Source organism: Mesocricetus auratus, unplaced genomic scaffold (assembly GCF_017639785.1).
Source record: "Mesocricetus auratus isolate SY011 unplaced genomic scaffold, BCM_Maur_2.0 Super-Scaffold_15014, whole genome shotgun sequence".
Lineage (NCBI taxonomy): Eukaryota > Metazoa > Chordata > Mammalia > Rodentia > Cricetidae > Mesocricetus > Mesocricetus auratus.
Window position 1 is genome coordinate 20,090,818 of NW_024429186.1, and position 25,331 is coordinate 20,116,148.

The 25,331-nt window shown below is 46.7% G+C and overlaps 1 protein-coding gene across 2 annotated transcripts in view; it reads left to right on the top strand.

Moving 5' to 3' along the window:
• Positions 1–25,331, top strand: part of Ptpn21 (protein tyrosine phosphatase non-receptor type 21) — a 61,326-nt gene that overhangs the window by 27,367 nt on the left and 8,628 nt on the right. For both annotated transcript variants that reach the window (XM_040742652.1, XM_040742653.1), the window contains exons 5-13: positions 573–640; positions 1,900–1,970; positions 4,306–4,393; positions 5,060–5,148; positions 9,097–9,184; positions 10,009–10,088; positions 16,014–16,074; positions 16,633–16,717; positions 21,036–22,480. In XM_040742652.1, coding sequence (XP_040598586.1) covers positions 573–640; positions 1,900–1,970; positions 4,306–4,393; positions 5,060–5,148; positions 9,097–9,184; positions 10,009–10,088; positions 16,014–16,074; positions 16,633–16,717; positions 21,036–22,480 — 2,075 coding nt within the window. The remainder of the gene's footprint in view (positions 1–572; positions 641–1,899; positions 1,971–4,305; positions 4,394–5,059; positions 5,149–9,096; positions 9,185–10,008; positions 10,089–16,013; positions 16,075–16,632; positions 16,718–21,035; positions 22,481–25,331) is intronic.

Below are 25,331 nucleotides of genomic sequence, written 5' to 3' on the forward strand. Positions count from 1 at the left end.
CACACACCTTTAATCCCAGCAAGGAAGCAGACTCATGTGAATTCCAGGCCAGCTTGTTGTCTATAGAGAGGTCCAGGCCCGTCAAGGCTACACAGTGGGACCATGTCTTAAAACAAAACAAAACAAAACAAAACAAAACAAAACAAAACAAAACAAGAAACCCACAAAAGAATGAAAGAATGATAAAACTCTTCCAGATACTAGCAGTTGTGGACGTCTGTCATCTTGAGGTAAACGGACGTCTGACATGGTGGTACGCCACTCCTTATATGCCGCCTGCACATAACCATTCTCAGTGTCCCATTCCCTGTCCCCACTTGGTTTCCTCGCGACACTTTCCTGCGTGGAAGCACATGTCACACTCAGGGTGGCTTTGTCTCACTTCATAGACATTTTCCCAAGTCAAGATGCATGCATCCACCTAATGGCTTTTGGAAGATACTCTTATCCGTTGGACAGATTTGACTTCCGAGTCATAGCGTGCCATCCACACTACTTACTGATTTTTGTTGTGCAAACGTGTTATGCAAATTAAATGTAATCAACGTGTGAATGTTTATCATTTTGTATAGCTGATTTTGGTGACTTTGATCAGTATGAATCCCAAGACTTCCTTCAGAAATTTGCCTTGCTTCCTGTGGTAAGACTTCTTTTTTTTTATATTTTATTTATTTATTGTGTATACAGTCTTCTGCCTGCATGCCAGCAGAAGGCACCAGATCTCATTCAAGGTGGTTGTGAGCCACCATGTCATTGCCGGGAATTGAACTCAGGACCTCCGGAAGAACAGTCAATGCTCTTAACCGCTGAGCCATCTCTCCAGCCCAAGACTTCTTTTTATACGTGGTTTATTCCTAAACTCTTAGCAATCCCTGAATGTCCACATGGCAGATGTTCTAAACAGAACTAGCATTACGAAGTTAGTTCCTCCCGTCAATGTCTTGTGTGCCAGTCTTTCCCTGCTGGAGTCTTCTTGGTCTTTGTAAATTCACAGGGACTGTAGGGTGCTGGTTAGGCCCAGCTGTGGTGGTGCACACCTCTAATTCTAGCACTACAGAGACAGGGGTAGGCAGATCTCTGTGAGTTTGAGCCCAGCCTGGTTTACATAGTTAGTTCCAGGACAGCCAAGGGCCAGTGCTACATAGCAAAACCCTGTCTCGAAAAACCAAACCAAACAAACAAAAACCCAAACCCAAAAATAACTGGGGTGTAGGTTGCCATCCTGTGCCTAAAGACATTCTTTTTTTTTTGGTTTTTCAAGACAGGGTTTCTCTGCATTGTTTTGGAGGCTATGCTGGAACTTGCTCTGTAGACCGGGCTGGCCTCGAACTCACAGAGATCCACCTGCCCCTGCTTCCCAAGTGCTGGGATTAAAGGCGTGCCCCACCAACACCCGGCTAAGACATTCTTTCCTTTGGCTATGTGTCTACGGAGAGGGATTGCTTTTCAGTTTTGGAGAATCACAAAGTAAATGCTAAATGCTGGGATGGGCTTGACTTGTCATCAGTGTTGAAAACCCTACCTTCTACTTTCTGAAGCTACTGTTGAAGAAATAGATGCGATCATCTCCCTGAGACCACCAAGGAGGGTGAAGTGTTCTCCTGAGTAAGTGGGTTAGCACTGAGCTCAGAACTGGCTGATGGGTGTTCCAACCTTAAAACTCAGCTGAAACTTGCCCTGGGAGGAGCCCAGGAGGCAGGGCAAATCTTTCGGCTCCTGAGAGGAGGCAGAGCGAATCTTTTGGCTCCTGAGCAGAAACCACTTAATTCGTTAGATACATCACAACTATATATAAAAGCAAAGCTCCCGGATGTTAGCACTGGTCAGAATCTTGCCTCACGTGAAAGAGTGGTTCATTCTTTAAACACGCATGTGCCGACTGCTGTGTGTTTCCTTCAGGGCTGGCTGCAGGACGAAAATGTGCTGGAAGAAGCAACCCAAAAAGTGGCCTTACTACATCAGAAATACAGGTAACACCAGGAGAGACATGCGCACTTGATGGCTGCTTGGCTTTGAAACACGCTTTGTGTGTTAAACTTTCATTTGCCTTGCTGGCTGTTATAGTGACCTTTGCTGTGGGCCAAGTGCTGTTCTAAATACACACAGCCCCAGCATTTCAACTATTATCCATCTTACCAATGAGGAAATGGAGGGTATTGAAACAGCCCCATATAATCAAGTGTGGCGGTAACTAACCCTGTATAAATTAGTGCATGATTACAGAAGTTTGTTTTTTATAGTTCAGTCCTCCAGGTGCTCTTTCTTTTGTCTGTCTGTCTGTCATCTGTCTATCTATCTATCTATCTATCTATCTATCCATCCATCCATCCATCTGTCTATCTATCATCTATCCATCCATCTATCCATCTACCCATCTATCTACCTATCCTTTCCCTCTTTCTCTCTCTTTTTAAAAATAGCGCTAGAATTTGAACTCAGGGCCTTGTATATGGTAGGCAGACACTTCACCACTGAGCTGCATCCTGTGCCCTGGATATTTTTGAGAACCAGGTTAGTCTCAAACTTGCCATCTTGCTGCCCCTCCTCCCGAGTGCTAGGGTTACAGACATGCATCACATGACCACGGCTTCCCTGTGTACTTTCTGAAGCAGCACCTCTGTCCACAGAGGAGCAGTGATAAGAGTCCTCATGTTTGCTGCCCCGACTGTCCTTGCACGCACTTGTCTATGCTGCTCCACGTCGACCTTCTTTGATGGTGAATCTCTGTTGACTGTAAAAATCTAAGATGCTCACTGCTATTCTAAGCCAATATACAGCATTCCGGGTACTATACATATAATCACATTCCGATAGCTCTAATATTCTTTAAAGAGATCATTGCCTCTGTCTTAGAGGTGAAGGAAACTAAACTCAGAATGACTCAGGTCTCTGGTGTATGGTAGAAGCAATTGAAAGTAGATATGTCTAGTTAGAACCTTTAGCCTTTGCCTGTAGTCTCTCTCTGACCCTGCTGATTGCAAAAGAGTAACCTTCCAAAGGTATCATTCTCTCATCTCTTCCTGCATTCCTTCCCAAATGCTCATGGGTATTGTCTTGATCTCCTTAAGTTGCTAATCTTAACTCTTCTGCCTGTATGTCTACATAAACCTTTTTTTTTTTTTTTCTGGCGCACTTGATCCTTTTTTTTTTTTGTCATTTTACTTCATTCATTTAAATAATAGCACTTTCTGTCCTTATGAAGCAGAATGCTGGATGGTTTGACTTAAAGATAAGTAGAATAATTCTCTCCTTTCCGAGAATGTGTTCCCAGCAATCTTAGGCTAGGCAGCACAACCCACTGTGTGAGTAGTTAGTAGGAGAATAGTGGCTGCAGTTAGAGGAGGTGTGGACAGTGTGTGTTAGGACTTGAAGCGCAGGGGCGGGCATTGGGGAGACCCAGAATCTGACAGAAGGAATGGTACAGACTCTGAGCCCTGAGGACACTGGTGATTGCCAGGCCCATGTGTGGATGATAGGTGTATGATGTGAGGCATCTATATGCACAAAGGTTCAAGGAGATGCAGAGTGTCTGGGGTGGCTTCAGCGCTAGGTACCTTGGGTCCGTGGGGTGGGGGTAGGGGTAGGAGCAGCAGATGAGACTGCTGAGGCCATGCATTTAAGTCCCTTTCTTCCTCATTCTCCTCTAGTGCTCCAGTCTTCTGAACTAAAAGGGTTTGCCTCTAGCCTCCCCTGCCCTTATCTCTTACATTATCATGTCGTTTTTGAAAACAATTGTCTAGATTTAGTCATTTTATTTCGTTTGTATGAGCGTTTCCTGAATGTATGTATGTGTACCACATGCGTGCCTGTGGAGGTCAGAAGGAGGCATTGGAGCTCCTGGAGCTGTAGTTACAGATGTTTGTGAGCTGCCCTGTGGGTGTTGGGAATCTAACCCTGGTTTTCTCAAAGAGCAGTCAGTGCCCTTAACTGGAGATCAATCTCTTCAGCCCCATCATTTGGTTTTCGAATATTTCCGGATATTTTAGGGTAATTAAGCAACTGCTTGCTAGTTTAGGTAACAACTCTTGGATTTGCCTTGAAGATGCCTTAGGAGCTGCTTCATCCCTTGCTTGTCCTCTTGCTGCCTAAAGCATTAGGTTTTACATACTTGCCCTCTGCATTCAGCACAGTGCGTCATAGGTAGTTTTTGGTCAATATTCGAGGATCAGTATCACTAAGTACAATTGCTAATAGCCTGGAATGTTTATAATGTCCTATTCCAAATTGACATACAGCTCTTAAGGAAAGCATTATTTAAGAAGTGTGCATTTGGGAGCAATGTCACTAACATCTTTTGGGTTGCAGAGGGCTACCAGCTCCTGAAGCTGAAATGCTGTACATGCAGGAAGTAGAGAGAATGGATGGTTATGGAGAGGAGAGCTACCCTGCCAAGGTAAGTAGGACTACCTAAAGTCAAGCGCAGTAAGCTGGGCATGGTTCTGTGTACCTGTACTCCCGGCCACTCTGAAGTCTGAGGTAGGGGAATCATTGAAAATAGAATCAGAAACGGAGCGAGGTCCTGTTGAAAAAAGACGGGGTGGGGGTGATAGAGGAACAGACAAATATGACGCTTAACTATTTGAGAAAATAGCATGGCTGAGGTCTTTCTCGACCACAAATTTGTAGTAAAATACATTCTTGTAATTTGTGCTTTGGTAGCGTCAGGAAATAGAGTTCCCAAGAGTCTGAACTTGGCTCAGGGGGTTAAGGCACTTGCCACCAAGTCTGATGACCTGAGGCTGATCCTGGGATTGCCACGGTAGAAGGAGAAAACCAACTCCCACAGGTTGTCCTCTGACCTCTATATGTGTACTGGCATGTGTGCACCCGCATTCAAAGTAATTAAGTAAACATCATAATAAAGGTATTTTTAAAAGAGAATAAACTCCTTCTATCGCCATACTCACTAGCAAGGTGGTGAGTTTGCACCATTCTGACTGTTTCCTTCTGAGTGGTTGCCCTGCAGGTCTTCTGTCTGGGAAATAAGCTCAATGAAGGGGATGCATTTGCCCTTATGTACTGTTTCCCACAGGTCTCTTCCTTCTTTCTCTCCGTGTAGGATAGCCAAGGAAGTGACATATCCATCGGTGCTTGTCTTGATGGCATCTTTGTGAAACATAAGAATGGAAGACCTCCTGTGGTATTCAGGTATTTTGTTTGTTTGTTGTAAATACTTACTACAGTAGTTATTGCTGGCAAGTCTCCCTTAAGTTCTCACTAGAAAATGGAGATATTCTTGTTCTAGAGTTAAATGCTACCCAAGTACACTGGTTCATTAATAAGCTACTGTCTTCAAAAACAACTGTGCAGAAAAAAAGTCCTCATATGATGTTTGTAAATGCTGAAAAGCCTGACCCTGATGGGACAGAAAAGCCGTTCTTTATTTTGATATTTTGTTTTTTTCATTTGAATTCTGGTTTCAGGGATTATTTATTCACTATGGAAATCTGGGCTTTCTTTTGACTTTGGTGTAACAAAGCTAGTATAGTGCGGACATCTCAGCAAACCTCAGTGTTTGCAAAGCTGACTTCCCCCCAGTGATGAAAGGCAGTGCTGCTCACTTGTACACATCTGGAGCATGTGTGGTACGCATGCACAATGGCGGGCGGGGACGTGGCGACAATGGCATGCAGTTTCTGAGAAGCGAAGAACAGATGGCTTAAGATTACAGTATTCTGTGTTCCAATTGTATCTTTTCAGACATGTAATATTTTATTAATTCTTTGAGATTTTCACATCTCCACACAGTGATTTTGGATCATATTCACTCTCCCCATTTCTCTCATAACTCCTCTTGCATATACTCCCCAACTTGGTGTCCATGTACATAATATATCTGAAACCCGTGGAGTCCATATGTGCATGGGTACGGGGCCATACACTATAGTGTAGTCAACCCACGAGACACCATTCTCTTAAAGACAACTGACTTCCCCTCCCCAAGAAGACATCAACGTTAGTAGCTCCTCAGATGAGGGTGGGGGTGGGTTTGATCTTGTGCAGGCAACCACAACTGCTGTGAGCTCACAAATGCCAGGAGTCCTCTCATGTCTAGAAGATACTGTTTCACTCCTTTCTTTCCTGAACTTTGGGTTTTAGAATCTGTCTTCCTCTTCTATGATGGTCCTGAGTCTTGGTGGGAGGGTATGGGATGCAGATGCTCCTCATGGTTGAGCACTCCACAAACGTTTGTTCTCTGCACTGTGACCAGCTTGAGTTTCTCTGTTAACTACCTACCACCCACCATCTGCAGCACCAACAAAGAAACTTCTCTAGGAGGTCAGAGAGTGGCACTAATCAATGGGTATGGAGATACCAATTCAGAGGACCGTTTGATATTGTGACCATTTAGCAAATGGTAGGTTTTCTCCTGGGGCCAATAAGCTCCCCACCCATGGGTTCTTGCCAGATTTATAGTACAAGGCATGTGGTTTTCTCCTCTTTGCCCCTGGTGGGTCTAGCCTTAAATTCAACCAGAAAACCGTTGGTTACCCTGTAACATTTGTGACACTACGGCACCTGTAGGCATATCTTGTCATACCAGTATTTGTAGCTGCAGCATTCATAGCTGGGTAAGACTGCTGATGACTTCCCTCCTACATAGCACCTTCAGGCACTGTGAGAGCTAGGCAGCAGGGAGGAAGTTTCCTGGTCAGTACCAACATGGTGTCTTCCGTTTGTATCTTAAATGTAGTAAATTAGGTTATGTTGTTCACCTTTATATATAATTCCTTAAAATCTGTAGTCTTAGAAAATCTGCTAGAATTTTGTAAAAGCATTTGCACTTTTACTCTATTTGAATGATCAATTTAAATAAAACAGAAGGTTTCTGCTGTTTTCATTCAGTAGTGGGGCATGTCTACCATTTTTGTCTGCTGGTTCCTTTGTGTCTATCATTTACTGGGTGCAATTTAGCAGAAACCAGATGCTATGCTGACTGCTCATACAATCGTCATCTTTGTAATAACTCAGGATAGCAGATATCACCCCAGTTTTCACATGAGATAATGGAGGCCTAGAAAAGCCAAGTGATTTGTCTAAGGTCACCCGCTGACAGGTGTAGCTGGACTAGAACTCAGATTCTCTATGTAAGCCGGGCTCCTAGGCACTGTTACATTCCTCACCTGCCCACTCGCCCTCCCTTCCTTCCTTCCTTCCTTCCTTCCTTCCTTCCTTCCTTCCTTCCTTCCTCCCTCCCTCCCTCCCTCCCTCCCTCCCTCCATCCCTCCCTTCTTCCTCCCTCTCTCTCTCCATCTCTATCTCCCTCCTTCCCTCTCTCTCTCTCCCTCCCTGCCTCCCTCCTTCCTTTGAGATAGCTCCTTTTCTTCCTTCTATTTGCCACTGTGTTCTTGAGGAGTGGTCCTCCCCTTTAAGACCGCTTTCACTAAAATGACATCACTTCCTTCTCTTCTTTGGGCCCTGAATTATCCAGAGTGACAGTGACCACAGAGAGTCCACATGGCTTGGGGAGCAGAGCCCCAGCCCCCCTGCCTATGTGGGGCTGCTTTCTGAGTCGAGTGGGCTCTTGTCCTCAATCAGGTGTAGTGAATCTCCCCAGCATGCTGAGCTGGGGGACATGAGAGGACTCCTGGCATTTGTGAGGGAGAGGAAAATGAGTCAGGGCTCCACTCAGACAGCAGGACCGACAGTGCCCAGAGGCCAGATGGAAACCAGAGGCACTCAGTTGGTTGCTTTCTTCACTGCATAAGGATTTTCAAATCTCTTCATTTAATACTTGCATAATGATCTTTAGGTTTAACAACTGAGCACTAAGTGAACTTTGATTTAACAAATTTTAACTAAATAAATATAACACAATCTGAACATCCAGAGTCCAAAAATCTCCAATTAAAGATGGGGAGGAGTCGATAAGGATAGAGCTCAGTGGTAAAATGCTTGCCTCATGTTTCCAGGCTCTGGGTTCGAATCCCTGCACTGGGGGGGGGTCACTCTTGAAATGCTTCATGTTCGGGAGCTTTGGATTTCCAGGCTAGGGCTGCTCAACCACTGCTCTATTGCAAACATTTCTAAACTCGAGTCCGGAATTAGCCACACTTCTGATCCCTGGTGGTTCTGGGAGGACTGATTGGTTCAGTGTTGTTGAACACCTTCCATTCAGTTTCTGATAATGTTGCACAGCTAGGTAACAAAAGCCAAGTCTGTAAAATCTGAAGATGATAAAGTTAGGAGATATAGGATAGATTTCATGTCCTACTGAGTACACCCAGAATAATTAATTTCTCAGTTCCCGAGTACTTCAGGTTCTCTTCCCCAGGGGCTTGTCAGAGTGCCCATCTCTCTCTCACTTGTCCCCTTATTTACCCTGATTACCTTCACTGAATACCAGGATATCTGATTTTGTATTGTCTGTGACTCTCCCACTCTCCCAAGTTCCTTCAGGGACTGTCACCATTCTAATTTTAGTATCCCTAGGACCTGGAACAATTATTATCATTGTGATAGTAAATGCCCTTTAAAGTGTTTGTTCAAGAAAAGAAAATGTTTGTTCAATACACAGTTGAGGCCGGAGCTGCAAGCTGACATAAGGGTCTTTGATTGTTAAAAGTCAATCAAGCAAATTAGATGTATCAGTTACTTTTCAGTTGCTGAGATAAAATACCCTGACCAAAAGCAACTTCAGGGTGTTTATTTTGGCTTACAGCTCCAGAAGGTTAGAGTCCATAAAGGCAGGGTAGGCATGGCGGGAGGCTTGGCGGAAGGTGGCAGGGCAGGTTGAGAGCTCAAGTGGAACAAGGCTCTCTCTGTCAAAGCCCACCCCCACCGACTTCCTTCCTCCAGCAAGACTCCATCCTCCCACAACAGCGCCACCGAGAGGGGAGCAGGCGCTCAAATGCATGAGCCTATGTGGATATTTCTCGTTAAAACCATGTGAGGTTTGTGTCTCCCAAATCCTCATTCTTCATTTAACACACCCGCCTTTAGTAGCTGTTGTCATTTCAGTTAGAAAATGCATGCTAGCCGATAAAACTGTTTTATTTTAAAAAATGATTAACTGGTGTTAACTCACATTAAGGGAACATGTGTTCCATCTCCCAGGGTACTTACCGGCATTTACCACTCTCTGTTGTTCTTTAGGTGGCACGACATTGCTAACATGTCCCACAACAAGTCCTTCTTTGCATTAGAGCTGACAAACAAAGAGGAGACCATTCAGTTTCAAACTGTGAGTGAGCACAAAGAATCTTCATGGGATGCTTTTCACAAAAGTTAGCAAGTTAGCATTTCTGAGTTCCCTTTTGTGTGTTGGGGTGGGGAGTGTGGCACTGACATAGAACCTCATAATTCTGTGTGATATAAAATCTTATGTTTTACATTTACAAAATGGCACTTGGCCAAAAGTGGGTTACTCATTAAATATTGTAAAGGAGTCTCTGTTTTCCTATTCTTTGATCCAAGTGACTTTTGAATTAAGTATAAAGAGTCGAAGTGGAGGAGAAAGTGAGCCTGGCCGCCATTGCTGTGAGCATCTGTGCAGTGCTTGCTATCGCTGTGTTAACAAGGGCGATGTCAAGACACAGATGTTCAGTTTGAAAAGCCTTAGTGTCGCTGGGCGGTGGTGGCGCACGCCTTTAATCCCAGCACTCGGGAGGCAGAGGCAGGCGGATCTCTGTGAGTTCCAGGCCAGACTGGACCGGCAGCCTCCAAAACAATACAGAGAAACCCTGTCTCGTAAAACCAAAAAAAAAAAAAAAAAAAAAAAAAAAGAAGAAGAAAAGCCTTAGTGTCATTTCCCAGGGATAAAAGTTGGTATTTGGTAAAAATGTGACGTTTTGGAACCAAGTGTTTTAAGATTCCAATCATTTAGAAACTGTTCAGACAGATTATTTTGTTTTCGTAATTAGATCCCAAGTTAAATACAGGGTTAGGAAAGGAAAGAGTGACGGCGGGTGGGAAATGAGGTAGACCCAATGTGTCAACGGTTATGTCTTGTTCTCGGGCTATTCTGCCTTAGACGTGTTTTCTCTACCACTCTGTTCCATTTGCCAGGAAGACATGGAAACAGCGAAGTACGTGTGGAGGCTGTGTGTTGCACGGCACAGATTTTACAGGCTAAACCAGTGTGACCTGTGAGTATCTCCTGCTGTGGGAATTGTAGAAAATAATTTGGAAATAGCATTTATGTATTTATTTTGTACATGTGTCAGGGGGCACATGTGTGGGGGTGAGGGGTGGGGTGGGGTCAGTTCTCTCCACTGTGTCGTTCAAGGGATTGAATTTAGCTCCTTGAGCTTGGCAGCAAGCTCCTTCACTTGCTGAGCCATCTCGTTGGCCCTGATTTCCAAGTGTTAATCTCAAGCTCTTTGTATTATCCAGAATGGCAAATTTTATCAAATGATAATTTTTTTCTGACGCTATAGTCCTTTGGCTTTAATTGAAATTATATTCCATTTTAGAATTGGGACATCTTCTAATAGCTATAATATGCCTCTAAGGTGTCTCTCGACTACTTTTTTTCTTTTTTGACAGGGTTTTACTAAGTAGCCCAGACTGGCTTTGAATTTGGGATTTTCCTGCCTCAGCCTCCTGGGTTGTGAGCATGGTTCACTATGTCTAACTTCTGTAGTATTAGAACCATTATAATCCTTGAAGGTTTAATAAAAAAAAGAAAGGAATTTTTTTCTTCCTTTTCTCTCTTTTCCTTCGTAGCACTGGGAATTGAACCCAAGACCCACTCCATGCTAGGCCAGCACCCTACCACTCAGCTATAGCCCCCAGTCTGGGAGTAGGATTCTTTTTGTTGTATTATTGCGACAGGATCTTACAATGGAGCCTTGGTGGGCCTGGGACTTGCTCTGTAGACCAAGATCTATCTGCTCGTCTATGCCTTCTGAGTGCTGGAATAAAAAGCCACCATGTCTGGCTTGGGAATAGTATTTTTTATAGTTTTTTAATCAATGTCTTGGTCGGCATTTTGACGGGAGACTTGTCCTTTAATATTTATGAGTTGTACAGAGAAAGAGTTCTTTCTGACGTGCTCATACATGCATATAAGGACCCTTGTTGACAGTCAGCCTCTCCCATCCCCATCCTGCTTATCCCTTTCCGTTATTTGCTTGAGACAGGGTTTGTACTCCCTGTGTAGCCCAGGTGGGCCTCCGACTTGCAGCAATCCTCCTGCTTCAGCCTCCCAGATGGTGGGATTGTTGGCCACCACTTGCAGCTCCTCTTTTTGCTGTCTCAGCCCTGCCCCACCACCCAGCACTGAATGAGAGAAAACACTCGATACTTGCCTTTGTGTGTCCCATTGATTTTGCCTGGCACAGTAGTGTCCGTTTCCAGCCACTTTCGTGTAAACGATTGATTGCAGCGTGACCACCTTTTCTGCTGTCCGCTCGCTCTGGGATTTGTGTATGAAAGTGTCAAGAGTCAGACGATCCAGGAATTCTGGATCTGGGAAACCCCCTTGGCTGGCCTGGCTACCCGAAGATGAGCGTTTGTGACATTATTTCTGCATATAATAATTATATCCAAATAACAAACAGAATCTATTGGGACGTAGTATTTTTATTTTGAAGCTTTTCATAAATTTAAGACCATTCGTAATAAGCCATCATCACCTCAGTTCATTTCTTTTCTTGAAAATAGTAGCCACAGCCATCTTGATCAAACCATTAAATGTAATGCCTTCAAGTAAACCCTATATTGGATTCTGGTTAATGCCTTTTATTTATTTTTTATTTTATTTTATTTTATTTTTTTGAGACAGGGTTTCTCTGTGGCTTTGGAGGCTGTACTGGAACTCTCTTGGTAGTCCAGGCTGGTCTCGAACTCACAGAGATCCGCCTGCCTCTGCCTCCCGAGTGCTGGGATTAAAGGCGTGCGCCACCAACGCCCGGTGGTTAATGCCTTTTTAAAGAGCCTATTTTGGCAGGTCATCATTTTATTGATTTTAAAATTCAGAGAGAAAAGCAATGAATATATGTGGGAATTGTTGTAGTCTTAGAAATTTAATTTTTGGGATATTGCCAAATGTGAGTAAGGCTACATAGATAGTATTAACTGCATACATTATTCTTGTATGGAGAATATTTGATTCTTTTTAGAACTACTATGTATGAGGAACTATTTTCCAAATTTTGTTTTTAGTTTCTACATATCCAAGAACTATTAGTATAATTGTTTAAGAGTCATTCTGTACAAAACAAATGTATTACATTGCATGTATTTGTTTCCTGGGTAAGCAAACTAAGCTTATGCTAGTAACTTTTCATGTTTTGATGGGTAAGAAAGCTGAAAATGAGGTGTTGGTAGATCTTGTTCTCGTGGTCCAACTGGGTAAGTGAGAGTATGACGGGGCAGTAAACAAAACTGCGGCTAAGTGGTCCAGCTGGCCCTTGGTTTGGAGATGGAACTGCTTCCGTAGGAAGAATTCTCTTTCTCCTCCAATGTCCGCCTCCCTCCTTTGGGTGCTTTTCTGTAGAACAGTGGTGTGGGATGGCTGTGATTCATCTCTCTTTGGCCCAGGTGACATTTACAGCGACAGGATCCAGTAATTCTCTTCCCACCCAGACAAGGCATTGGAGGTAACAGGATCGATCATCTTTCAATGTTAGAGTCTCCCATTGTTTTTATGTATAACATGAACAATGAGACCTTCTCTCGACATTGCTTCAGGAATGTATTAGGAACTAAATGAGATAATACTGTCAGTCAGATTAGAAGCATCTTCTAGTATCCCAAGTCCCAGAGTTGGGCTGGCAGCAATCAACCCCCCTGAGTTATATGAGGAAAAAAAGGAGGCACAAAACTTCAGGTTTAGTGGCTTTAGCAGCTATTTTTCTTCCTTCCGGGTGGGCTGTACCCTCTAGTCTGCAGAGCCAAGCTGCGGGGGAGGGCAAGAGCCTTCTCTAGGGAGTCAGCAGCATGCTGTGGCTGAGCGCAGGCGCAGTGAGGTGAGCTAGCTCTGTGGTTTAAGGCTGTAGGTGAACATAGCAGCCAGTGTCGTCCTCTGGTGATCAGAAGATCAACTGTTGGCTCCAGGGACTGGAAGAAGATGCAGCATACTCCTCCCCTTCCAGAAGACTGAAGGGGACTCGCTGGAGTCCCTCAGACCCTGGAAGGAGGACAGTGGAGAGAAGTTGTAGGGGATAAGAGGAAGTTGTCACAGGTCCCCAAGGTGGGGTGGATCTCCCTAATAAGGGTTGGGGACAGGGAGCTCTCCTGGAGTTGGAGTGAGGCAGCTTCCTTTTCTGTGGGGGTGCTTGGGTAGATGACTGTTAGTGGGGTCAGCCGTTAGCCATCAACATTGCCTGTTTCCTGGTATTATCGCTGCTTGCCCACAGTGACAAGTCGGGACAGGGATCCAGTGACTTTATGGTGGCCGGATTCGTACCTCTGGCCTACCGTGAAACAGGGGAGGTTTTGTTTTTCATCACCCTGTTAAGGAAAGCACAGGAGGAAAGTCATTGAGACAGATACCGTGAGGTATCTCCACATTCTAACACATGATCAAAGCTTGCTCTTTGCTAGCCTTGAGTAAACCAAAGGCTGTCTGAAAAGAAGCTCACACAGTACAAGGGAGACAACTCCAGCAGTCTTAATAGATTAATTTAGTGTGTGTGGGAGTACATTTGGAAGTTGGTTTTCTCCTGACGTCTTATGGGATCCAGGACTTGAACTCGGGTTGTTAGGTTTACCTGTGTGTGCTTTACCCACTGAGACATCTCACCTGAGAAATAGTCCCTGGATATTGACTTCTGTCCCCGTCCACTGTGCCCTTCATGTGCTCACACACAGTTGAGGGCTGCTTGTATGCAGGCATGGGCTGGGTACTGGCCGTACATAGGATTTTCCCTTTCCTCCGTGGAGTTTATGAACATCATCAGAAAAATGACTGTCAGAGACTCCACTCAGGCAGCCAGCAGACCTGCCCGTTCAAATGCTGGTTCTGTCACTTTTTTGCCCTGTGACCAAGTGCGATCTGCTTAATCTAAGTATCACTTTCCTCATTTGTAAAACTGACGACTGGACCTCCCTCATGCTGTCGTGCAGATTGCACGAGATAACCACATGCGGTCTGGCCAGTTTCGCAAAGCCTTTTCATTATCTTCTCCAGTGCACGCGTTCTAGCTATTGGTCGCAGGAGTGTTAGCTGCCTCACTTCCCAGTGTTACTTACCAGCCCAGAAAGCACCCCAAGCCGCTTCCTTCTCTTCTGAGAAAAGTTGGTGATGGCTGGCCCCTCCTTGCGCTGCACTTAGAAGAGCAATGGGAAAAAAGAGGCAGACGGTTAGAACAAGCCAGCGGCAAGATTGCCCAGGTCAGACTGTTCAGTGGGCGCATGTGGTAGCTTTTGTCTCCTTTTCAGCAGAGCTGGTTTCTGCTTCCGCTTTCCCACTGGATGCTGTCAGCAAGATGCCAGTGGGTAAGAATGGCTGCCTCTGTTCCTGAGCCCCGTGTCACTGGCTTCTGTACTTCACACGCTGAAGATGTATTCTTGCCCGGGCTGTCCAGCTGTGAAGATGTCATTAGGCCTTTGTTGATAAGTGTGCTCCTTCTCCCCACTTTGAAATTTATGCCGCTTTTTTTTAAGGGGGGATTGGCTGTTTCAAATGAGGGTTTCTTTGTAGTAGCCTTGGCTGTCTTGGAGACAGCTCTGTAGATCAGGCTAGCCTCCAAAGATCCACATGCCTCTGCCTCTCAAGTGCTGGGACTAAAGGCGTGCGCCACCAGACCCAGCTTTGACGCTTTTAAAAGCCCAATTCATCTAGATGGTGAGCCATAGAGAGACTGAACTTGCCTAGGCCCAACCATGGCAAGTGCCCACAGGCAAAGTAAGTTTCAAAGCACCAAAAAATCAAGGTCTTATGCATATTTAAGGGACACTCTAGAAAAAACATATGCACCCTGCAGGCTTGAATACTTGGCAGGATATTGTAAAGATATTGGAAAGATGTGTCTTTTGGAAAATAGACAGCTACACAATAAAGCCCTAAAGTTCACTGCCAAGAAAAGAAAGGAAAAGGAAAGATATGTGTATTGTTCTCCAGCAACCTGAATACTTCCCAGACATAGGAAAGGAAGTTGTTTAAAGAAATTGTCTACTCAGGCAGATCTCTGTGAGTTTGAAGCCAGGACAGGCTCCAAAGCTACACAGAGAAACCTTGTCTCAAAAAACAAAAACAACAACAAAAGAAATTGCCTAGTAAGTGCATAGTAATCACCTGTCATAAAGAGCCTAATGTCCAATAGTTTTCTCTATTTTAAAGGTCCTGTAAAAATAAAGTCATATTCAGGGTGTAATATAGATGCTAAGAATAATGCTAGTATAGAAGAAAAGAGGCGGCCTTCTGGCAATTTGCTGAATCAGGACACTAATTTTGTTTACTTTGTGAAGACAGAGTTTTCGTAACGGTCTTAGGGCCAATGCCATAGAATGTGTTAATAGTTGTGTGTCACACAAGCTCTTGGTAAACTACAACGTCCTTGACAAAATCATGGGCATTATCACCATTAGCAAGAATCTAATGCACATGTCCACGCCATACCCACTCACACTTAAGTAAAACAAATGGAAAGAAAGAGAACTAAGTGTATATTTGTTTGTGTGCGCTAGTGTGTGTGCGCTAGTGTGTGTGTGTGTGTGTGTGTGTGTGTGTGTGTGTATGTGTTTAAACAAAGAGAAGCGTGTGCTTGTTTTGTTCTGGGGAAGCTGTGAAGTCCTACATTAGGTATTGACAACTCTCTTTTCTGTAATTTATGGCATGTTTGACCTTTGTCATTTGCCTTAGGATATTTCTCATTTTACCTGTCTGTATCTCTTTCTGTTAGTATTATTTTGTGACAGTGTCTCCCTCTGTCTGTATCCTAGCTAGCCTGTAATTCAGATGTCATCCAGGCTTGCCTCAAACACATAGCCATGCTCAAACTCCAGCATGCATGCCTTAGCCTCTTGCATGCTGGAGTTACACACTGGCTTCCCTCCTAAAGCTGGCTTATTGTTGTAGACTAGGAAGCAGTGCGTGCTGGGCTCACAGTTGTCTTCTCCCACAGGCAAACTCAGACTGCCACCTTGAACCCAGTCAGGAGGGGCTCATCTTCCAGGATGTCTCTGGTAAGAGAAGGAACATGGTCACCTCTTCTCTCTTAGTGATGGCACTTCAATTGCAATATGCTTTGGGCAGTATCCAAAGAAATAGCGACTTCTATGAGTTCAACTTAATATTTATTGTACTTGTTCAAATATTAGATACAACCAAATATTATGACTTTTTTTAACTGGTTAGCCTGAAATCTTAAGCGTATTATTTAATTTACTTGATGACTTTGTCTTACAGAGTTTGTAGTACAAAAGAGCCTTTTCATTGATGAGTTTAGACAAGGAGATTTGTATCCATTCCTTCTCATTCATAACTTCCTGGATGCAGACTTCCTTGTGCTGTCTCGTATCCTCGGTGTCAGTGCCTAAGGCTTGACTTTGTCACGTGGGATGCATTGAAAATGACAGATATGTTAAGGCCTCCTTCATTTTTGTAGTTATTTTTCATTTATAATACATGTAACTCCTGTAAAAGGTCTTTTTAGTGAGGAGAAAGAGTCCAGCAAAGAATGACTTCACCTTCCTGACATGGGCAATGTGTTTTAACTCTATGTCCAACTTTCCATTTCTTAGCCTAAACCCCAGCCCTATGCGATGCCTCCCCCGCCCCAGCTGCATTATAACGGACATTATTCAGAGCCGTTTACTTCCTCCCAAGGTAAAGTATACGAGTCTGCAACGCCGTGCGCAGCTACAGCTATGAATAACTCCGTGAAGACATAGAGACCTTGAAGTCTGCATGCTCTCTTGTTGCAGTTGTACCCCAACTGTCCTGATTATAGCCATCCCGGAACCCCAGAAGAAGCCGTTGCATTCGGGTTCTTTTGTGAACGTGCGTTGCTCAGCTGACCTCAGATGTGGCCACTGGCAACTCCCTAAGCTGGTTCCTGAGTCCTGGAAGCCTCCCCCATTAGTCTTCTTTAGGCCAGGCTTCCCTGAAGTTTGTGATTTTCCAGCCTTGGCCTCCAAGTGATGTATTATAGGCCTGTACCACCACATCAGGCAACCACAAGAGACACCCAGACAAGTTCTGTTTTCTCCCTGCCTGAAACATCTGACTGTAATGCTATAAGGGCTTGTCACTGCCACTCTAGATGTGTGTGCACAGCAGTGCCTCCCCGCTGGATCTCAGCCACCTGTGTACCATTTGTCTGTAAGCTCTAACCACCGAAGGCCCGAGGGGTGGATGAGCAGGTCCGTGTAAAGAGGCTTGGACCCTAGTTGTGGAAATAAGGCCTTTGCTCATCATCTGACCACAGTTACGTTGCTAAGAGAACACGCATTAGCATTCTGTTCATCATGTTGGGGGCACTGAGAAGAGCTTTCTGGATCTAGTGGGATGGCTGAACATCACCAGTTCCAGGCTGGTCTGTGCCCTGGGTCTGCCTCTCTGGCTGGTGAGTGCTGTGGCACCGGAAGGCGAAGGGGCCGTTTGAAAGTGGGGTCTGCTGCCCACTCTAAGGGCACGGGTCTGAAGGGACAGGAAGAAGGCGTGTCGACTGCCCTTCTAGTTGTGGCCTTCCATGCCAAGTTCAGGATGTCCCCACAGTGAGGAAGGCAATAGCAGTGGTGTGGAGTCCAATGTCCTCCGGGACTGTCCCATTCCTGTCCCTCTTCTGTGCCCATCTTCACTGTAGCCCCTCCAGCCCTGGGGACGAGACTTCTGCCTTCTGTCTCTGTGATGTTTGATCTAGGACGACCCTGCCACTCTTTCCTCTCTTCAGACAATGGTTTCCCTTCTTGACTGCCCTCCGTCTCAGAGTGATGTCTCTGTGTTCCATCCCATTGGTTCCCTCTTAATCCCTCTCAGAGGTTTCCACACCCTGGGTCGTCCTCCTGTTAGTATTAGGTGGTGTCACAAAGACCTGTCTGGAATTTTCCTCCCCTGAGGGGGCTTCCACAGCAGCTCCTTCATGTGGATTTCCTCTAAGGGTGACTCAGAGTCTCATTTCCCACCCTGTCTTCATCCCCGTGTCCCACCCATGCCCCATGCCCCGCTGTCTGACAGGTGGGAACCCTGCACCGAGGCTCTCTAGCCACTAGTAGTCTCTTAGGAACTGGTGTCAACTATCAGGGCTTGCTGGGAATTGAATATTAAACTTGAACTCATTGCTTTACCCTGCAAGTCTGTTTGTTTTTACAGTCCTCTGTTATGATGAAGCCACTCTCTGGTTATGTGGATGTACTTTTACCCGGTCAGTTAAATAGCCATGACATCCTACGCTATCTTTTCCATATCCCCTTCTCTCTGTCCCCTTGCTCCCGCTCCAACATAGGTCCTTGTCCTTTTGTACCTTTCATCAGCAGTTGCTCCCGTGAGCTGTGTCTTTGGTCTTTTACACTCCCCAGGTGACCTGACAGAAAGCTGCCAGCTAACCTCCCTGGTACACATGACCATCCCTTGTCTGCAGGTCCGTGCTCCTGACACCCCCCTTAGCCGGCCCGTCTCATCTGGCTTCCTGCTGGTAGCTTGCTTCTCTCTAGCTTGTTGTATCTGAGTGGGCCCTGGCTTTGCCCTCTTCACTGCCACCCACACACCCTTATCCCAGCCACCTTCCAGGTCACATGCTGCTGTTCAGCCTGGATGGTCTGGTTCTGCTGTGCTAACAACATTTAAAACCATTGGAGGCTTTACCTCTCCACCAGAGTCCCTGCCCATTGAGTCCTGGCAGGTGGGCTCTGTTCCATGTCAGCCTGTATCAGGGTCTCAGACTGGAGGAGCCTTTTCTCTCTGTAATGGTGTAGGCCAAGGCACTGGGGGGATGGGAGGAGGAGTCCTCAGAAACTGGCTCTTAACTTTCTGATCACTTTCTCCTTCCTGTTACGAGTCACAGGTATGTGCTTGGCACCATGGGATGGAGAGGTATAGTCCTGTGTGCTCTTAGAGAGCCTGGAGGCAGAGACACTAGGTAGGTAGGTGTCACACTGGTCTAGACAACCTGGGTCTAGAGATTCAGCAATGGCTGAGTGTTCTGCAGCTGGAGAAGAACAGGATGAGGCAGTGGAGTGCAGCAGGAGGGGAGAGGTTATGGGCCTGGCTTCCTCAGAGCTGTGTGCGCCCCAAAATGCAGTGCGCCCAGCAGGCAATCAGACACCATACCACCACGGGCCTTCTGAATTACCCAAACAATGCCTTCTGCTGTTTTTTTTTTTTTTCACTTTTTAAAAAAAATTATTTCATTTTACATTCCAATCACTGTTCTCCCTCCTCTCCCTCCGCCCACCTCCTCCTGGCTTCTCCCTCTCACCTCCTCCGCAGCCCACCCCCAGTTCACTCCTCCTCACAGATAAGGGCTCTGTGAGGAGTCAGCACAGTCTGGCACAATAGGTTGGGGCAGGGCCAGGCCCCTCTCCCATGCATCCTGAGCATGGCATCCCAGCATAGGGAATGGGCTTCAACAAGCTAGCTCATGTACCAGGTTTGTATTGTGGTCTTACTGCTAGGGGCCCCTCTGATAGTCCAAGCTTCACAACTGTCTCCCACATACGGAGGGCCTAGTTCAGTCCCCTGGAGTCTCCATAGCTGTTGGTCTAGAGTTCATGAGTTTCCAAGAAGCTCAGTTCAGCTGTCTCTGTAGATTTCTCCATCATGATCTTGACCTCCACCCCTTGCTCATACATTCCCTCCTCCCTCACTTCAACTGGGTTCCTGGAGCTAGGCCTGGTTCTTGGTTGTGTGTCTCTGTGTCTGGTTCCATCAATTACTAGATGAAGGCTCTATGATGATAGTTGGGGTGTTGGGGCTCATAGGTAGTTCAGGTGAGCTGAAGGTCCAGTGGAGGAAAGATGGCCTCTTCTAGCCCAGGCGGGCACACCAGCACTGCGAGATTAGTAGCCTGAGCCTACAGCCCTGGATCCACAGCTTGCTCAACTGCAGGCTTGGTTGGGCAATGACAGATACCTTAGCCTGGTTCTTCTTGGCTTCTGGGCCTTTGGTGGAGTTACAACTCCAGTGCCCCTTCCTGTTGGCTAGGAAAACTCTGAGCCTACTGTACTGGCCCTTGTGTCGTGGATTTGTTTTTTCATCAAAGAAGAATCTATGCAAACAACCTAAAATTCCAATTAAGGAAATGTTCACAGATAGTTGGTACCTGCCCTAGCTTAGCATCTCAGGGTTGTAGTCCTACCCACTGTGGCTCAGGGCGTCCATAGTATCTCTCCTTTGAGTTCCAGCATTCCAGAAAACCCGCTTCTTGTCTAAGTAAAGCATATGTTTTTAACTTTCAGAAAAAAGATTACTTTGTCATATGATTATACTCTCAATATTTGACTTAGAGTCGACCAGATCCTAAGTACCTTGCTTTCAGTAGGTCGACCTACCTCATCCTATAGGTGAGCTTTAAGTGAGCAGACCTACCTCATCCTATAGGTGAGCTTTAAGTGGGCAGACATACCTCATCCTATAGGTGAGCTTTAAGTGGGCAGACCTACCTCATCCTATAGGTAAGCTTTAAGTGGGCAGACCTACCTCATCCTATAGGTGAGCTTTAAGTGGGTAGACCTACCTCATCTTATAGGTGAGCTTTAAGTGGGCAGACATACCTCATCCTATAGGTGAGCTTTAAGTGGGCAGACCTACCTCATCCTATAGGTAAGCTTTAAGTGGGCAGACCTACCTCATCCTATAGGTGAGCTTTAAGTGGGTAGACCTACCTCATCTTATAGGTGAGCTTTAAGTGGGCAGACCTACCTTATCCTGTAGGTGAGCTTTAAGTGGGCAGACCTACCTTATCCTGTAGGAGAGCTTTAAGTGGGCAGACCTACCTCATCCTGTAGGAGAGCTTTAAGTGGGCAGACCTACCCATCCTGTAGGTGAGGAAGCTGCAGCTCCCAGGGCAACTTAGTGTGACTAAAGATGTGTCATTTTAGCAAGAAAATTTACAAGCTCTTTCGGGGCCTATCTCAGTATTTGACTGGAGTAATGAGTCCAACTTAATACATTTTCAGAATCTTTTAAAACTTTTTTCTTTCCTCAGATAACATCTTTGTGCCCAACAAGAATGGATTCTATTGTCACTCCCAGACAAGTCTGGACAGAACCCAAATGGACCTCAGCGGCCGCATCCGCAACGGCAGCGTCTACAGTGCACACAGCACGAACTCCTTAAATACCCCCCAGCCCTACTTGCAGCCCTCCCCAATGTCTTCCAACCCAAGTATTACTGGCAGTGATGTCATGAGAGCTGACTACATCCCGTCGCATCGGCACAGCGCCCTGATCCCCCCGTCTTACCGCCCCACCCCCGACTATGAGACCGTGATGAAGCAGCTCAACAGAGGCCTGGTGCATGCAGGCAGGCACAGCCACTCGCTGAGGAACCTCAACATCGGCAGTTCCTACGCATACAGCAGGCCGGATGCCTTGGTCTACAGCCAGCCTGAGATCCGGGAGCATGCGCACCTTACCTCTCCCCAGTCGGCTCACTACCCGTTTAACCTGAACTACAGTTTCCACAGTCAGTCTCCGTACCCCTACCCTGCCGAGAGGCGCCCCGTGGTGGGTGCTGTCAGTGTGCCTGAGCTGACAAATGCGCAGCTCCAGGCCCACGACTACCCAGCTCCAAACATTATGAGAACCCAGGTATACCGGCCACCCCCGCCGTACCCATACCCGAGGCCGGCCAACAGCACCCCAGACCTGTCCCGTCACCTCTACATCAGCAGCAGCAACCCGGATCTCATCACCAGGCGCGTCCACCACTCGGTGCAGACCTTCCAGGAGGACAGCCTGCCCGTGGCGCACTCTCTGCAGGAGGTCAGCGAGCCGCTCACAGCAGCTCGGCATGCCCATCTGCAGAAGAGGAACAGTATTGAAATTGCGGGCCTCACACATGGCTTCGAAGGCCTGAGGCTCAAGGAGAGGACCATGTCGGCCTCAGCGGCAGACGTGGCTCCGCGGACTTTCTCAGCCGGCTCCCAGTCCAGTGTCTTCTCTGACAGAACAAAGCAAGAGGAGGGTGAAGAACAGGAGAGCGACAGATACAGCCACAAGAAGTCCCTTTCTGATGCCACCATGCTGATACACAGCAGCGAGGAGGAAGAGGACTTGGACGAGGACAGCGGCAGAGCACACGCTGTCTCAGCTGTGTCCGAGCCCCGCCTGACCGCCACCTACTCTCAGGAGCAACAGCTAAGCTACCCCTGTGCTTCCGTGACCACAGTTGCCGGCCCCCTGCATATCCTTGAGCCCAAGTCCCATTTTACGGAGCCCGAGAAGAGGGTGAAGGACATCAGCCCTGTCCACCTGGTGGTGGAGACCCATCGGCCCCGGAGAGATGGGCTGCTGACCCCCTCCATGTCCGAGTCTGACCTCACCACTTCAGGGAGGTACCGAGTGAGGAGGGACTCTCTCAAGAAAAGGCCAGTGTCAGATCTCCTCTCGGGGAAGAAGAACATCGTGGAAGGACTTCCACCACTCGGGGTAAGCTGGTGTAGGAGCAGAGGTGCCTCAGACATGGAGGACAGGCCTTCATGTGTGTTTTCAACCTTGAGCTACTCTGTCTGCTCTTCCCCGGGTACCGACGGTTCTCAGCTCTTTGATTTTTCTCTTAACTGTCAGCTTGACCTCGCTCTGATTTTTGCCTTGTGTGGGGCATGTGTGGGTTTATGTGGACTGAGGAGGGTGGAAGTGGTCTTGCTAGAGTAAGCAGGGGCAGAGAAAAGGCCTACGGAAGTGGGAGGGAGGAGTCCACAAGCTGTGTTTATAAAGTGTTGAGGGAAAGGGGGCAGCTCATTACTCCAGCCAAGATTGCTTTGCTAACCACCCATTAAAATACTGTGGGGTGACAAGGCACCCCAGAACAGCATCTGTTCTTTTTGTTCAAGTGATGTCCTGGGAGAGGCATCTGAGGCTATGTCCCTAAGTCTGTGTAGTTGTCAAGGTTCGAGGCTGGATCCAGAGTGACTGTCTTGGCCATGGCCTCCGTGGGCTGGACTCTGGACTCAGGAAAGCCGGTCTCTTTACGAGGGCATTCAAAAGACGGCCCTTGTAGACCTGGCAGCTCTTCGCTCCTCAGTCTAATAAGCGTGAGAAGCACGTTGTTCGCATTTAAAACAATGTATAAGAGGCCAGTGCTGTTCTCTGTAGCTGTCTTTTTCAGAACGTTTACCACGTGTAGAGATTTCATCTTTGCTGCGCTCAGTTTATAATGAGCCATTGTGATTAGTCTGTTTCACAGATGAAGAAGCTGACTCGGAAATATTAAGTAGCTTTCCCAAGGTCATGCAGCTCGTGAGCAGCTGGTCTGGAATCTTCAGCTTATCTTGTCTATTCCAGCCCGCTCTGCTCCACCGTGTTCTGTGTCCGGGGATACTCTATATAGTATTTTACTGAGTAGTAATCATCTGCCACAGCCTGGCTACCCTGTGCTGAGTGAGTTTTGAACTGTCAGCCTTTGACTAAGCATTTCTGGTCCCGTGGGGAAGTGCATCTGCTCGTAGTCACCATGCCGCGTTGCTCAGGGATGCACCTCTGTGTGGCCTTCACCTCCTAGTCCCTGGTCTGCACTGGAACCACGTCAAAGGGATGCGTGCGTTTATTTGACCCCTGTGTCAGCCAAGGTTCTCCTCGCCCATCTCTGTTAGGACGACCCAGAGATTGAGGAGCTACTGCAAGCGTCCTTCTGGCCTTGTGTGTGAGGGTCTCAAAGTGACTCAGGCCGCCGGGCAGGAAACAGCCTAAGGAAGAGCACAGACTTAAGGGTGGGTGTTCACTTAGCTAAAGGGTAGAATTTGAAGTTCAGCTTTATTTTTTCCTGAATGTACAAAGGCCAGTGCTCAAGTGAACCATGGTAGAGGGTACAGGCTGAGCAGTGTTAGGGCAGAGATAGTGTGGGGATTTCCACAGTCACTGCCTGAGTTCCCAAGCCAGCTTGTTGGGGCTTTCCATGACAATGCAGTAAGGACTGCCCACCGTTTTTACGTGGAGCACAAGTACTCCAAATGACACTTGCATTAAGAACATTCTCTGACCTGCCGAGAGCTGAAGAGCCCAAACCCCTCCAAAACCTCTGACCTCTGCAGGGTACATAGTTAGCCGTCATCCTCTGTCACTGATCAACAAACCAAGGTGAGAGAAGTTTAGCAAGTTCCGCTTACACTGAGGGCTTTGATCTAGTTGCTTCTCTTAAAACACAAATCTTCTTTCTCATTATCGTTGGAGACTTTTTTAGTGAAGTTGTAACAATTGCACTGTCTTTTAGCTGCTTCCTTTTTGCACAGGGATTTTACCTGAGGGCTGCATGGAGGCTGTGGGCAAGAGGAAACATGCAGGTCCTAGCCGTGAACTGCCTGGTCTGAGTGTAGGCCCTGCTGTGCATTGTAGTTCGTCAGTGGGCAGCTGAACTCCAGCTTCCATCTCCAGAACCAGGACAGCCATTTCCTCTCCGTCCATCGAGGTCTCGCTGCTGTTAGGCGTGGAAATCTACCTTCTTCAGTAAATGCTTCCATGTAACCGGTTTTAATGAGAGATTTTCTTATTGTTTGACACTGATTCCTTTATAAAAGTGGCCGCCAGTGACCTTGAACAAACTGTTTAGTCCCTCCATGATCCAGTTTTCTCATTTGTAAATGAGATGACCTCAGAGTTCCTGGGGGACTAAAATAACCCTTCAAAACATCAAAAGTGCTCCGTCAATATTTACTTGTGGCTGTGATGTTGCATCACAAGTTTAGTTTCCCAACTTCCCACAAACTGAGAAGGCTAACCCCCTGCTACCGCCTCTGACCCCTTCAAGGTGACATAACATGATCCTGTCACTGTCAGCAGACAACACTAAATCGAGCTAAAGTTAAAAAACAAAACAAAAAAACATCGAGTAAATAGCAGACAGCAAGGACCCATTTAGAATTCCCCGCCCATGGCCTCCACCTCCAGGAACTAGATTGTTATCTCCAAGGCAGACTGGTTTGGGTGCTCCCACATCCACGTAAAGATTCTCTCTTCGATGCATGCTTTAGGCCTGTACAGTGTGGTTCTCATCCAAGAAGCCCTGCAGATTGGAAAGCCATGGGCCTGGTAAGGAATATTGCCCCTGCCTGGAGTCACCTTCATCTGGCTTGTCAGTGGGGGGGCGTTTGGATTTCAGGCAGAGGTCACTGAGTCAGCCAGCACTGGCTAACCGATCGATCGATGAGGTTTTAGGAATGGTGTGAGTCAGATGACATCCTTAGGCAGTCGGGAAGTGGCTGTGACAGTGTCTGCACTGTGGAAACGGCCAGGGAAGGTAGAACCTTTGAGGGCCGGTTGTCAAACACGGCAGCACACCACTGTT